Source organism: Plodia interpunctella, chromosome 11 (assembly GCF_027563975.2).
Source record: "Plodia interpunctella isolate USDA-ARS_2022_Savannah chromosome 11, ilPloInte3.2, whole genome shotgun sequence".
NCBI classification, from domain to species: domain Eukaryota; kingdom Metazoa; phylum Arthropoda; class Insecta; order Lepidoptera; family Pyralidae; genus Plodia; species Plodia interpunctella.
The window spans coordinates 3,636,782-3,650,845 of NC_071304.1; the positions used below are offsets into that span (position 1 = coordinate 3,636,782).

The 14,064-nt window shown below is 34.1% G+C and overlaps 2 protein-coding genes across 2 annotated transcripts; one reads left to right on the plus strand and one right to left on the minus strand.

Annotated features, from left to right (window-relative positions):
* Window positions 1-1,692: 1,692 nt before the first annotated feature.
* LOC128673513 (zinc finger protein 62-like) lies at window positions 1,693-8,227 on the minus strand. Its single transcript, XM_053751407.2, has 10 exons — window positions 7,896-8,227; window positions 6,783-6,912; window positions 6,514-6,643; window positions 6,078-6,274; window positions 5,347-5,525; window positions 4,761-4,956; window positions 4,043-4,158; window positions 2,548-2,819; window positions 2,245-2,272; window positions 1,693-1,955 (listed from the first exon to the last, which is right to left on the minus strand). The coding sequence occupies exons 1-10, from the start codon at window positions 8,009-8,011 to the stop codon at window positions 1,889-1,891; spliced, it is 1,431 nt and encodes a 476-aa protein (XP_053607382.1). The 5' UTR covers window positions 8,012-8,227; the 3' UTR covers window positions 1,693-1,888.
* Window positions 8,228-8,553: 326 nt separating this feature from the next.
* Window positions 8,554-13,977, plus strand: LOC128673514 (zinc finger protein 540-like). The gene is made up of 8 exons (XM_053751409.2): window positions 8,554-8,779; window positions 9,317-9,446; window positions 9,934-10,063; window positions 10,625-10,758; window positions 10,887-11,044; window positions 11,304-11,505; window positions 11,682-11,800; window positions 12,296-13,977. Exons 1-8 carry the CDS (start codon window positions 8,688-8,690, stop codon window positions 12,450-12,452), a joined length of 1,122 nt encoding a protein of 373 aa, XP_053607384.1. The 5' UTR covers window positions 8,554-8,687; the 3' UTR covers window positions 12,453-13,977.
* Window positions 13,978-14,064: the final 87 nt, after the last annotated feature.

Below are 14,064 nucleotides of genomic sequence, written 5' to 3' on the forward strand. Positions count from 1 at the left end.
GAACCTACTCAATATTATACTGCTATTGGGGGTTGAAGTGATAAGCAATGGGTAAACAGCCCAAGGCGATGTTTACGAACCTCTCTGGTCCACTGGGGCTCGGATTTACATTTGTAAGGCGAAGGCAGTATTGGAACGACGATTGGGTCATTTGTTCAGCACAATCGATATAAGATATGTTTTGCTACGAATATAGGAGACCTTCGTTATCTTGTTTTCAGGACCACGAAAGCAATCCTAATCAAACATAAATTTGTGAGAAAAATAGATTTAATTGTTTAAATGAAATGAAAGAACACTACAGGTAGGTACCTAAGCAAGCCAAATCCCGAACCAAGGCAAGCAACTTTGATTCAGTGTTTGGCTCTATGATTTGGCTCTCGGACAAAAACAGGTTGTAATACTTGTAATGTAATTATCTGAGACTAGATAGAATGTTGATATAGTATTCGTTCACACAAAGTAGTAAATGTTAATGAACCATTGGACAAGAATCATTTCATCCCTACCTATTTAATAAAATTAATTAACATGTAAATGTCCAATTTATCTGACGTCAAAGTGAAATTAGAAGCCCGTGAAACGAGTCAGCCTTAATTCGTTGAGAGTGAAGACAGCCGCGACCTCCGACAGGGACAGAAGGAAAATATGCCGAAAGTAATTAGACCTCAGAATTAGACTCACACACAACACACTGTGCGGTGAATCGAAAATAAGGACATACCTTATTTCACATTTACTACGTAGCTGACGCTGGATTTGCGGGTATTTGTGTAATTTCCTTGATAGGTTTGTTTTATTTGTCTAGCTTTGTTCAGTGTGAGTAAATAAGTGGCAACACAATCAGAAGTAATACCTACTTGTTTATTTTGAGATTGGATCCAGATGATTAACTCATCAAGCAAAAAAATGCTTCCATGCTAGTCTAAGAGCAAAAGAATTGCAAAAACACCGACTCGAGCTTCATAGACAAGATACATACGAGATAGACAAGACGAATGGATACAGAGTTATATAGGAGACATCGACCTATACACATATATATAAAATTATTAATTTAAGTAAGATCTGTAACCTGAATATGCTACAAAATAAATATTTTATGCAGATGCGTAACAGAAGCACTCGAGAATCCATTTGGATATCGTATCACGCCATTTATGTGTTCGAGTAGGTAATACGACCGTTACTGGTTATAATATTTTTTTAAAAGTAAATAGTGGTTCACTTATTTAGTAAATAGCTCATTATACCTATTGGCTTTACCGACCAACGCGGGAAGAAATGCACCAAACATGCACAACTATTTAATTAAAATAGATAATATTAATACTTGTCGCTAGATGATGAGAACTCGTGATACTTAAGCCGACTGCACACTATCGGCAAATAGATCGCATAATTTGCGGGTTCGACGTACATTGCTGCACGTATATATATGTTTATGTTTATAAAAACAACACTTCCTTGTAATAAGTCTGTATATATATATATGTATATATATATATATATATGTATATATATATATATATATATATATATATATATATATTACACGAGGAACATCAAAAGATAAATATCTCGAAATATTTAATTCTCCGTATCAACATTGTAAACTTCGTTAGCTTTGTACTGCCCATCCATCGTAACTTAATTCGAAAGATAACTGAAAGAAAGGATAAAAGATACAAATTTATATCAAACGAATTAGCTTTAATTTATGTAACTTACGGTAAAATATAATTATTGTACAAAGCATATGATTATAGATATAAAACTTTGATAAAACTGTATAATGTATATTGTATATGTCATTATTATAACTTAAAAATATGGAATATCCTAAAACTCAATATAGTTCCAATACCGACATATTTTTTTATAAATCTTAAAAATATCCAATCGCTTGTTGATCGTAAATTTTCACATCGTACTTCTTCAGCTCCAACTCTGGTCTGAAAAATATATAAAAAATGAAATAAATAAACATAAATCTCACACATGTGTTGAACAATGTTAGGACAGTAATATTTTACAACATCTGGGAGCACCTTAAGATTTAACTCTTATAATGAAAATAAATTGATTCCATAAAAAAATGATTACGTAACAAGGAATATAAACGAACCGTTTACAACAAACGAAAATTTCTTACGACATCTGATAAAGAAAAAAAGAAAATATTTCCCATAAAAGTTCTCTCTGGGATGTTTAAAATGGCTAAAGTTTAAAGAGTTTACTTACAATGTCAGCTGCACGGTCTGCTGTTGAACTGAAACAAAAAATATAAATATAACATGATAGGTTGAAAAACAGGTTGTTTAAATTCACTGGCAAAAAAAATGTAGCTCGTTAAAATTCTTTTTCTATTCTTTATAGGTGCGTGGGCGAAGTGCGGATTGCAGTGCACATTGCAGTGTGGTTGTCGTTGCGTCACAATGGCGCAATGTGATTGGTTCGCTGCGTCTCACTTCGAATCGATTCGATGGTGAGAAGTGAAATGCAAAGCCGCACTAACCGGTCTGAACATTTGTAACGAAAACTCACCAATCTGCGGCTGTTGCTGCATCATGCCAGTGACATCGGTGAAGTACATCGGATGGCTGGTCTGTATGAAGTCCTTGTTCTGGTCGATGTATGTGGCGCACGCGACCGGCATCGGCTGCGTGACTGCGGCCGGGCCCCGCCACTTGTCGCTCTCGTCGGGACATTCTTGCAGCTTCTGCAGTCGCTCCACTTGCTTGTATGTAGGCTCGCCGCCTATGTAGTCCCGCTTTAGACGGTTGTGATTCTTTATCTCATGCTTGCGTAAATCTGACCTGGGAATGTTAGCCAATGAGCGTAACGGTAACCCCACGGAACCACCAACAAGGCCACTTTCAATGATCCAATGAGCAGGGGGCTTACCATCATCTCTTAATGCGATCCAGTTCAGGACCTAAACTGATCTGCATCGCTAATTCGTACCATCAAGTTGACATAACGATCCATTATAGGTAGTCACCAAAACAATACGCCAATTCGATTTCATTCACTCATTTTGCATACAATTCCGTACCATGATGTGCATTGAGAACGTAAATTGGATCGCTTAGCTGTCAAAATACGATTCAATAAAGTTACTATTTCAGATAGGTTTCCACGAAAGAAGTCCCACAGACGTGGCACTACTGTCGCTGAAAACAACGATGCAGTTTATCTGTTATTGATAGTTCCTAATTTTGCCACGGAAACATTCGTGGTACGGTTTTTATGTTCCGAACTTTGTGTTTAGATGTGTTATGACCGACAAATTTTTAGTCTGCATAATATTGCATTTATTTCAATTTAAATATTTTATTTTGTATTTACTATAGCCATGTAACAGCAAGATATTATTAATACATTTTAATTTTAAGTAACAAAAAGATGCGTATTGTTTGCCCAAAATGGTAAGAATTTGATAACGGAACGCAACTCTTGAAACGAGATAAAATATATCGACATCGCCTTATCTCTTTCTTACATTTGGCTACTGTCACTGGGGTTTACGATTCAGAGACAATTTTAATTTTTTAAATTGATTTCATTCACTATTTACGATTCAAATGCGACTTTGTTAAGATAAGTTGGTGGTACCAAATAACGCGATTCATTTTAGGTTCCTAAACTGAAATGCCCTGTATTTTAAATCATTGTGTAATAGTTGATGGTAGGCCCCCAGCTTTGTCGGTTCTTATAAGATCCTTAAGAATTTCGCTCTGCTGGCTTGATCATTATAGACAGAGCATAGTAATCTACCTATTATATTCCATCTGTACTTTATTTACTGTATGTAGTCTGTATGTATCTATATGTAGAGCTCCGAGAGGTTATAACAGAAGTGATAGAGGTTATTTGTAAGACTGCTTCTCAAGCTTTGCGTGAAAGTTGCATGTGAAGCCCGTACAATCACGTAATTTTACGAGTAACTCATCAAGTATTTTTTGAGCATGCAACCTTATGACTTATGACTTTAGATTACAAGAAAATAATGCTTGTAATAAAAAAGCTGTGGACATACTTGTAGCAGAAGTCCCTGCCGCAGTAGACGCACTTGTGTTTGATGTTCATGTGCGTGGCCTCCTGGTGCTCGCGCAGCGCCGTGTTGGTGCGGAACGCCTTCTCGCACAGCATGCACTGCGGAATAAGTTGCATGGTGAACAACCGCTTGTTTCCTAAGGGCTTGTTGATTGTGTGTGGATTCACAATCTAGCTGACAATCATAGACTAAAGAATTACCAGTACTATTGGTGGTAGTGACACGATTAGGTCCAAACGCCCCAGGTTCGAACTTTGGGTTCACAGAGAAGATCAAAGCGTGATGAGGTATGCTACCGCTTCATCTTCTTCTTGAATGATTGACTGAATGAATACTGAACTTGACGTTTACTTACCTACCGCCATTTAGGGGCAAGGCTTCTTTCGCCTTTCGCCTATACACTAGTGAACTAAATAGTCGGTTTCCTGACGATGATTTCCTAAAAGCACGTGCTACGAATGGCCTATGAAAACTACTAACGTTTAGTCGGATTGGTATACAAACTTATGTGGCCTGAATAAGATTCGAATATGAGACATTTCGATCACAGACTGGCATCTAAAGCACTGGACCACAACCGTCATAATACTTAATGATAAAAAGAGCGAAGCATCCGGACAAGCATTTTTTGCATAAAAGATGGCCCACAGCAATTTACCTACTAATCAATTTGTTAATACAAAATAAAAAGTATGATCACCTTAAACTGTTTCTCCTGATGTGTGAGCTTGTGCTTGTTGAGGTTGGACGGGTTGACGAAGGTGGCGGGGCAGTGCGGGCACTTGTAGGGCTTCTCGCCCGTATGCGTGCGCATGTGCATCACCAGGTAGTACTTGTGCTTGCACTTGTACGGGCACAGGTCGCAGAAGAAGTTGAACGTGTCTGTGTGCACCAGCCTGGACACCAACACACATATATATAAACATATCTTATTTCATAACGGCTATGGCGGTAGGCAAGTTTCAAGTGGAGCATAATTATAGGACAGAATTTCCATGCAGCATTTTGCAGCGTTGTATTGTATGTTCTGCGCGATATTTAATACGAGGCCGCAGATGAAACCTATTATTGAAAGTCTGTCTGTCACGGTTACACGGCTAGACCGCTAGGCCGATCTAAAAGGAATAGATATAGATAATGATATTTGATATAATTATAAACCCGAGGTAAAACAGCCTAACGTGGGCTGTTTTACCTCGGGTAAAACAGTGGGCTGTTTTCCCTAACGTGGGTAGAACCCTAGCGTGGTCGGAGCTGCGGGTAACAACTAGTGTTGTTATACGTACATGTGGTTTTTGAGTCTAGCGATGATGGGGAACTCCTTGCCACAGGTGGGACACTTGTGCGGGACACTCTCCTTGTGCATGTGCCGCATGTGCTGCGCGATGCTGAGCACGAGCTGGCCGCAGATGTCGCACGCGCGCCGCATGCACTGCCGCTCACGACGGTGCTCCATCAACGAGTCCTGAATAGATTTTTGAGTCACAAGTTTGGTTTTGATGTGTTATACTACTCCACCGTTGTTCACACTATGTATTGGCCCGTCACGTCGCCTATTGACTAATAATGACTATGGTTCATGCATTGTCTTGATTCTTAATCAATTTATCAAATTTCATCAAGTTTATGTTGTCAAGAAGTTGATGTTGTTAATATTATTGAATTAATTAATATTATTTTATACTAGATGTTGCCCGGGGCTTCGCTCCCGTGGAGATTTTGAGATAAGATATAGCCTATAACAATCTTGGTGAATGTACCTTTCTAATGGTAAAAGAATTTTTGAAATTGGTTTGGTACTTTCGAAGATTACCCGCCTCAAACATACAAACTCACAAACACTTACCTCTTTATAATAATAGTAGAGATTGACAGTTTATATATATTTTTTACAAATTTTATTATAATATATTATTATTATTTATTATTATAATATGAGAAAACGAGAGTGCTATGTAATATTATACTAGCTAGATGTATGTGTTCTCACATATAAATGATTTGATTGATTGAATACCTTATTTTGAAATTCCATGTCACAAGGGGAGCATTTGAACTGCTTTATTTTAGGCTCCCTCTTTTGCTGCAGTCTCTCCTTTTTTAGGCGCTCTTTCTGACGCTTTTCCTCATACTTCAATCGTTTTAGTTTCATTTGATGCAATATTAATTGGAAGTCGTGTTTAGAATAAGGATATGAATGGAATGATGGGTCACCTGAAACAATAAAATGTATAGTATATAAAATACAGTAAAAAAACTTAGTGCTGTTTAAATTCAATTCTAATTTTCATTTGCCATAAAAGGATTTTTTTACTTTATCTATGCTGCAGTAATAGAGTTAATAGAGTTGCTGCAGTAACTATATTCACCCAATCCTGAATTTTACAAATAAATAAATTGATTGATTAGAGTAGAAATAGTTCAACTTTTTTAATTAGTTGTAAAAAAAATACCCATGGGATTTAATATTTTCTTAAACTTCCTGTCGGAAGCTTCACAAGTTTTCTTAAATGCTATGGCAGTCTTCAAAGTATCCAAACACTGTACACAGATAAACTTTGGAAGTGAGTCATCAATGTCAATCTGAAATCATAAACATAGGAGATTGTTTATCTACTGTCATATAAAATTTTACAAATCACTGCTCTTATATCATTATTTACATTTTAACAGTAAGATATATAACAATATAAGATATAGATAATACAATATAGTAACTTACAGTCACATTGGTTATGCTGCATATTGCACTCATAATGTCATAATCATCTAGTTTCTGGCTAAGGGGTGTGTTTCCAGCCTTTGCACAAACTCTACAAATAGCATCTGCTGTCAGCCGGCCACTTTTACTGCTGCAAAGAATTAAATACAATTTCAACATTGCATACTGCTACACAACAATCAAATTACAACAGAATTTTCTAAATTATTTTTATGTAATCAAGGGACCATGGGTAGAGTAGTATGGAGTTACAGTGGCGTGTGATACAACAATTGTGTAGTACTTAGTAAGTACTTTGTTTATATTATTGGAATAAAATCGGGTCTCTCAATCTCTCGATTTTTTTTGTTGTTTTGCAAGTAATGTGCTGAGAAGAATCTAAAGAAATCATAAATACATCATCTTCATTTAACTGTGTAAAAAATGTCCCCAGTTGGCTGTCATAGACCTTTTGGCTACATAGATATTTTAACAAAACATTGTGATACAAGATGTTATTGCCAGTGCAAGTAGTAATATAAATACCAAGAACATAATATTCCTAAGAAAATAATTGTTCTCAAAATATCTGTAGGGTACCAAATCAAACCTAAAAAACTTATTCTTTAGGTACTAACCACAATATTTAATAACTGTAAGAAAGTTCACACTTGACAGTTGTCAGTCGACACAAAAATATATATTGAAATAAAACCTGAAGTTAGAGACATTTTTGGATGAAAGATTCTGTGGTGTGAGTAGGTGAGCAATAAGAAAGCCTTATAACCCTGTATCTGTAAGTATAATTTGAATTATACATACAAATACAGGGAGCTATAGGGTCACACCCTAACCTAATGTAACTTTTGTGTACGAAATAATTGAATGTGGTAAGACCACAGGTATAGCTTGCTAGTTACATATGTTTTTTTATAATTATTTTTTATCTACAATTTGACATGAATTTTTAAAACTCGCTCACTGGAGTGTTTTCTCAGTTTCTTCCTCTTAACTTCTAAACTACTATTTTTTACAACTGTTGATGTTAAATTTAGTCCAGAATGGCCATGGGCTTACCTTTATTGTGGGATTTTAAGAACTTATTATAATATTAGTGTAAAAACGTATGTATACCTTTCCATAAAAAGTTTCTGCCAATGGGAACTATTGGTATCATCACTTGTTGGTTGAGATTCATATTTTATTTTGTTCATTTTACTAAGCATATTCCTAGTCAAAAATACTGCCATCTTGATAAAACTAATTTGTGTTCAGTATTCACCCCTATTTTAAACTATGAACACAATACCCAAATACATAAAAAGCTTTGTACTCAAATATAGAAATTATAACATCAAATCACAAATTAGATATATACTAGCATGTTGAATAAATTCATAAAATTACTCAATCAAGCTCAAAAAGCAAAAAACAAACCAAACAAAAACTAATGTCATGGACAAATGACATTGACAGAACTGACGGAACATACGTTTTGCAAGCTACTCAAAACAGGATAAAATTGTATCAGATAGGTAGTCAACATCATATCAAGTTGCCCTGCATGAACCTCTATAGCGCGGTAATAGCGGCGAGTTTCAATGAATTTGGGTAGGTTGATGTGCTGGTGACTGTACCTAACATTATACAGTATTCGGATCGTATTCGGATTATCATAAGACAACGAACGATACAAAGCTGCGGCTTTGCTCCCCTGTGGATCAGGCAGGACTATGTATTCATGGATTCGTAGAAAAAAATAGATTGTCATCTTGACAATGACTTTCTACTATTATATATAGATTTTAGTTTTTGTTAGCGTCAAAACAAAATATTTTTTGGAACAGTATTTTATTTGAAATAATCAGGGAAATACAAAATTATTAATAATATATTATTTAGGCTTTGGCAACAAAGAACTGAAATATGACATCTCTTTTATTATTAAAATCTATGCTGTATGCAAATGCAATACAACAACAAACACATAAAAAGAAGAAAAGCAAGCTTGCGAAATCGTAAGATTATTTTTTATCCACTTTAGTAGATGTAAATGTGACTTATAAATCATCTACAAAAAATAATATCACTTGTATATATCGTGTAACATAAGTATTTAATAAAATGTTACTGGATATTTTAAATGTAAATATGCTTATAGGCAATGGTCGTTTACGTAAAGAAAAACTTTATTCAGCTAAAATTAGCAGATTTTCTGACTAATGACATCGTGCCGAAATAGATCCCAGCTCAGCTATATGCTATGACTTCTTAAATCAGAAAATCAGCGTCAGAGCTTCTTAGCCATAATACTGATTTTCAGCTTGTTACAGAACAAAAAATCTACTTAAGTAAAGAGTAAAATAAAATAAAAATTTTAGTAAAGAAAATTAATATAGGTGGCGGAGTTGTATAGTGCTGAGGTGCAATTATATAAATTTGTATGATTATTTTATTTATTAGTCTTTTATGACAATGATATTATTATATAATAAAATGTAAGTATATCTATCTCAAAGTTTATGTTAGAGGCCATTTTAATTTATTTATTTCAGAACTGCTGCAAAGGAAATAAAAGTTGTTCTATGTAGAGTGTGTAATGAGGAAAAAGGGGATATACCTATATTCAATAATATGACTCAGCCAGATATACCAGAAGAAATTAATAACATTACAGGGGTGATGGTAAGTATCTTAAATCTTGCCTTTATAGGTAACTATCTATAGTTTGTATTTGTATAATTAAAAAAAATAATATTATGTATGTGGCACTTCAATTCAATGTACAGTACATTAGTAATTATTAACATTTGTATTATCAACATCATTAAATAAAAATCATGAGACCTTTACAATTTGCATTTTGACAGAATGACATTGACAAGATGAGACAAAATATACTTTAGCTTGAAAGTTTGCTTTAACTTTTTTAACAATGAAAAAATTTTTGAAATTTTTTGTATCAACTTAACAGAGAATATATGTTGAGTACTCCACCTATAAGAGCATATTAAAATAAATAAATATATTAGGACAAATCACACATTATTGTTAAACTGAAACTAAATTAACTAAAATTTTTGCAATATATGTTTATTGTAATTACATGTAATGGTTATAATTATGGTATGCTATGCCAATCATAGTTGAAATTATTTTTATTAATTTACAGATATCCATGTCTGATAGTTTTTCAAAATTCATGTGCCAGAAATGTCTGGATCTGCTTAATGGCTGCATCACATTCCGAAAAATGTGCCAGAAAACGCATGAACTATTGCTGGAGCTGTCTATTAAAAAAGGTAAACATTTCACAATATAGTATAAAACAAAGCCTCTTGACTAGACTTTTTTCACTTAAACCACACAATAGATTTTGATGCAATTTTCACTATTATTTAGACAAATGGTTCCTGACATTTTGTACTTACCTAAATGACACTAGTTTTGCAACATAAAAGCAACAAAGAAAAAGAGACAAGTACATTGGCGGACTTTTTGTTGTAAGCCTGCATTTATGATATATGGTCACAACTATTTGATATAAGACTCACCTTTTTAGTAGAGAAGAAATAAACTTTCTATTATTATTGTTTCTGAAGAATTTATATTTATATTATTGAAACTGGTTTTGACTCTAGCTTATACAATGAATATATATGTACACTAATAAGTGGATTTTTGACTCATGATCCCACCAATGATGTCCCACTGGTATAATAGTTCCCTAGAATTGGGTTTGTGGTCCACCTTCAATTAAAAAATACCAAGACCTACTGATATACTTAATTAGGTTTATTGGATATGGCTAAGCTCACTTATAAAATGAAAAATTAAAAAACTTTATTTTAATTTCTTTCCAGAGAAATGTAATAATGAACAAAAAATTGATGAGATTATAGAAACAGGAGACCCATATTATGTAGCCCCCTCTCCGACATACTCTGACGACAATACGCAACTATGCATGCATTGCAATAAAGGTTTTGGTGATATGGTAAGTTGATTTGTATATTGTTTGTTGAGGCAGGCTGCCTGTTTGTTTTATTCTAATATTGCCCTAAATTAAATTCATTATTTGGTTGTTGCTGTATTATTATTAAACATTGACAAATAATTTTTCAGGTATCCTATAACGTCCATCTGACAAAATGCAGTGGCAACAAAATAAGAACTCGGAGACCAGATGTCTTGCCTCGAGGGAGCAAGATGTACAAGAAGAATTATCTCTGTGATATCTGTGGTAAAATTGCATTTTCAAATGCTCAGCTGTTGCAACATAAGTATGTTTTTATTTAATATATTGCTAGCATAAGAAGCAAGATATGGCATATACACAAATGTGCATGCAAACTATAAAAATCTACTGCTGGCATAGAATTCCATTGGTCTAACTAATAAATATGTTATAACAAAAATATTATATAGATGCAGTATTATGTAAGATAAAAATACTTTTAATACTTTGCTTCTACACAAATGAATGAAGAAACTGAATAAACAAAAAATATTATGCTTTAAAACGGTATTTGGTTGTTTCAGGTCTATCCACAACAATGTATTTCCATTCAAATGTGACATCTGTCCATACCAAGGTCGTACCTTGGATCTGCTAAAAGTTCACAAGCGATCGCATTTGGCTGACAAACCATTCAAATGTACACAGTGCCCAAAATCAACAACAACTTCAAGTAATTTATCCAAACATATGCGTCATGTTCATAGCAACAATAGGCCTTACAAGGTATTTAGCATGGTTTTTCCAATTACCAAAATAATTTATTCCAAGCTGAGTCTTAAGTTCCGCCTATTAGTGTGGTTGGTTTTTTTTCCACAATGACCATATTATTTCTATATAAAATCCGCATCAAAATCAGACTTTGTTTTATATTATGTAATGATTAAAACGGACATTTTCAGTGTTCATTCTGCGACAAAGCGTTCTCTTACCAACACGACATGAACAGACACGTGAGAGACGTCCACCTGCGGCAAAACGTGGTGGAGTGTGACGTTTGCTTTAAGAAATTCAATACCAGGTGATTGTTTACTTATTGAATCAAACAATGTATTGTGACTGCCTGTGTGGTTCTGCCATAGACCACTCCAAGTTCTCCCGTGGATGTCGTACAAGGCGACTGTGGGACACATAGCCTTGGCAGTAAGCAGCAGAAACAATAGTTTTTCCAGGATGCGCCATAGCCATGAATGCAATGAGAAACACGCCAAAATGAGAGAATCAAACAATACATGATTAGAAACTAGTAAATATAAGTTTGTAAGCTATAAGACTTCAAGAATATCTACATGGTAAATCTATCAAGTAAGTTTGAAGGACTGGTGGTGGAATGGTTAAGTCCATAAAATGTTCCATATTTGGGCTCTAGTTTCATTAAGCAGACTAAACCAACAAGGTACAGTAGTTTTATTTTAATAATCCAATGCTTGCCTATTGTGAAAGCAAATATTGTACGTTTATCTGCACTTAAATTCCATCAGCTTATATATAGCGTCATAAAGATCTTTGTTTTCAGGAAAATATTGCAGGGCCACCGTTCAAAGGTACACAAAATCAAAGGCGAAAGACAAGGTAGATTACCTTCGTATTTACAGTGTCAAATGAATAGCTCCGAAAAAGACATGATATTATATAATAACGACGAAAATGAAGAAGAGGCTACACCGGAATAATTATCTAAACGAAATATATATTTGGGTACTATAAATTGTGAAAGTGAAAATATTCTAGTTATACTAGACACTATCGGCCTAGTCTGTGGCGAATTTCAAGCACATACAGATTTCTTCCTAGCGTGTAGATACAAATTTTACATTCAACACAAGTAATGTAATTCGATTCGCCACGATCTTGGCTGATACTGTGTATTTCTAGTATTTGTATTAATTCCTTGTAGTAACGAAAAGTACAGTTATCATGAGTTCCGCCTAAAGAAAATATTGAGGTCAAATTGCTTTAGCTACTGGAAACAATACACTGCCTTATCGTACTACAATTTTAACGCATGCGCAGTTTTTAGCGTATAGACACACTGCCGTTTCTGTTGTGTAAAAGCACTGGTGATAGAAAGGAGGCATATGAACATGACTAATCTATATCCAAAATAGAATGGTATGCTTCAAATTAAAGGCTTTTTGCCTCTCATTAATATATGTATAGCAGAATTTCCAGTATTATTTTATTATATATACCTTTATGTATGTATTGAAGAAGTAAGTTCGGTCGGCTAATTCATTTTGGGAATTAATTATTTGGAATGCCAGTTTAGAATTTGGGAAGCAAAAAAAGACAATTAATCATTTGGCCAGCAAATCAAAATTTCTTGACAGTGGTCGGCAATTTAATTATAAGCAGGTCAGCAAAATAATTATTTGGACAGCCAAATTTAATCAGCATCAGCAATTCTTTTGCGCCTTGGGTTTCGTTTGGTCAATTTATGGGTGGCCAGGATCGGATCGCAATAGGGGAACTCCTCTATCCTGTCCTATGGCTAACAGCAGGGTGCCCTTTATTTCTTTTAAAATGAAATAGAAATAAATTTATTCATAGGATACTAACTAATATACATCACAGAAAATGAAAAAAATATATATATTACAAAGGTACATTAAATATGCTACAAAAGCAAACAAAAGGGTACCTACCACTCAACTTGTGCCATGACGAAGAGCCATGACGCTGATTTTCAGTGATATAATATGTATGAATATGTTCTAAGAAAATGTTTCATTTTTAAAACACACGGTGGACCCTTATATAGAGCCAACAGACCCCAACGGAACTGCTGCTGAACTCTGCTAACCAAATAATTATTTTGCTGTTCAGAAAGATGTAAAATGCAGACCAATTTACCTAGATATATTTGGAGATCAATTAGTATTACCAATGATTAGCAATAAAAATATTCAGCTTTTCAGAATGATATAAATTGCGAACCAATTTTGAAACTTTTGCTGACCAATTAGCTATTTTAGCGAATCAATTTTTTTTTAATCAAAATACAATAGCTGACCGTTTAAATAACACCTATGAATTTTACATTAGGTACATTGTATCCGATTAGAATAATAAATGTGCAATTGCCAAATGCATTTAAAAATATTCATTGTTTAAAAATTTGTAGTTCTGCACAGCAATTTATTTCTGTAACGATAACAATACTTTTTATTTTTATTAATATAATTTATCACAAGTCAATGCATTTTTATTGTCAGTTATATGCCCTTTCATCAATGAAAGCTATTGTGAAAAAAATTATAGATAAACTTGTTTATAAATAAGGCG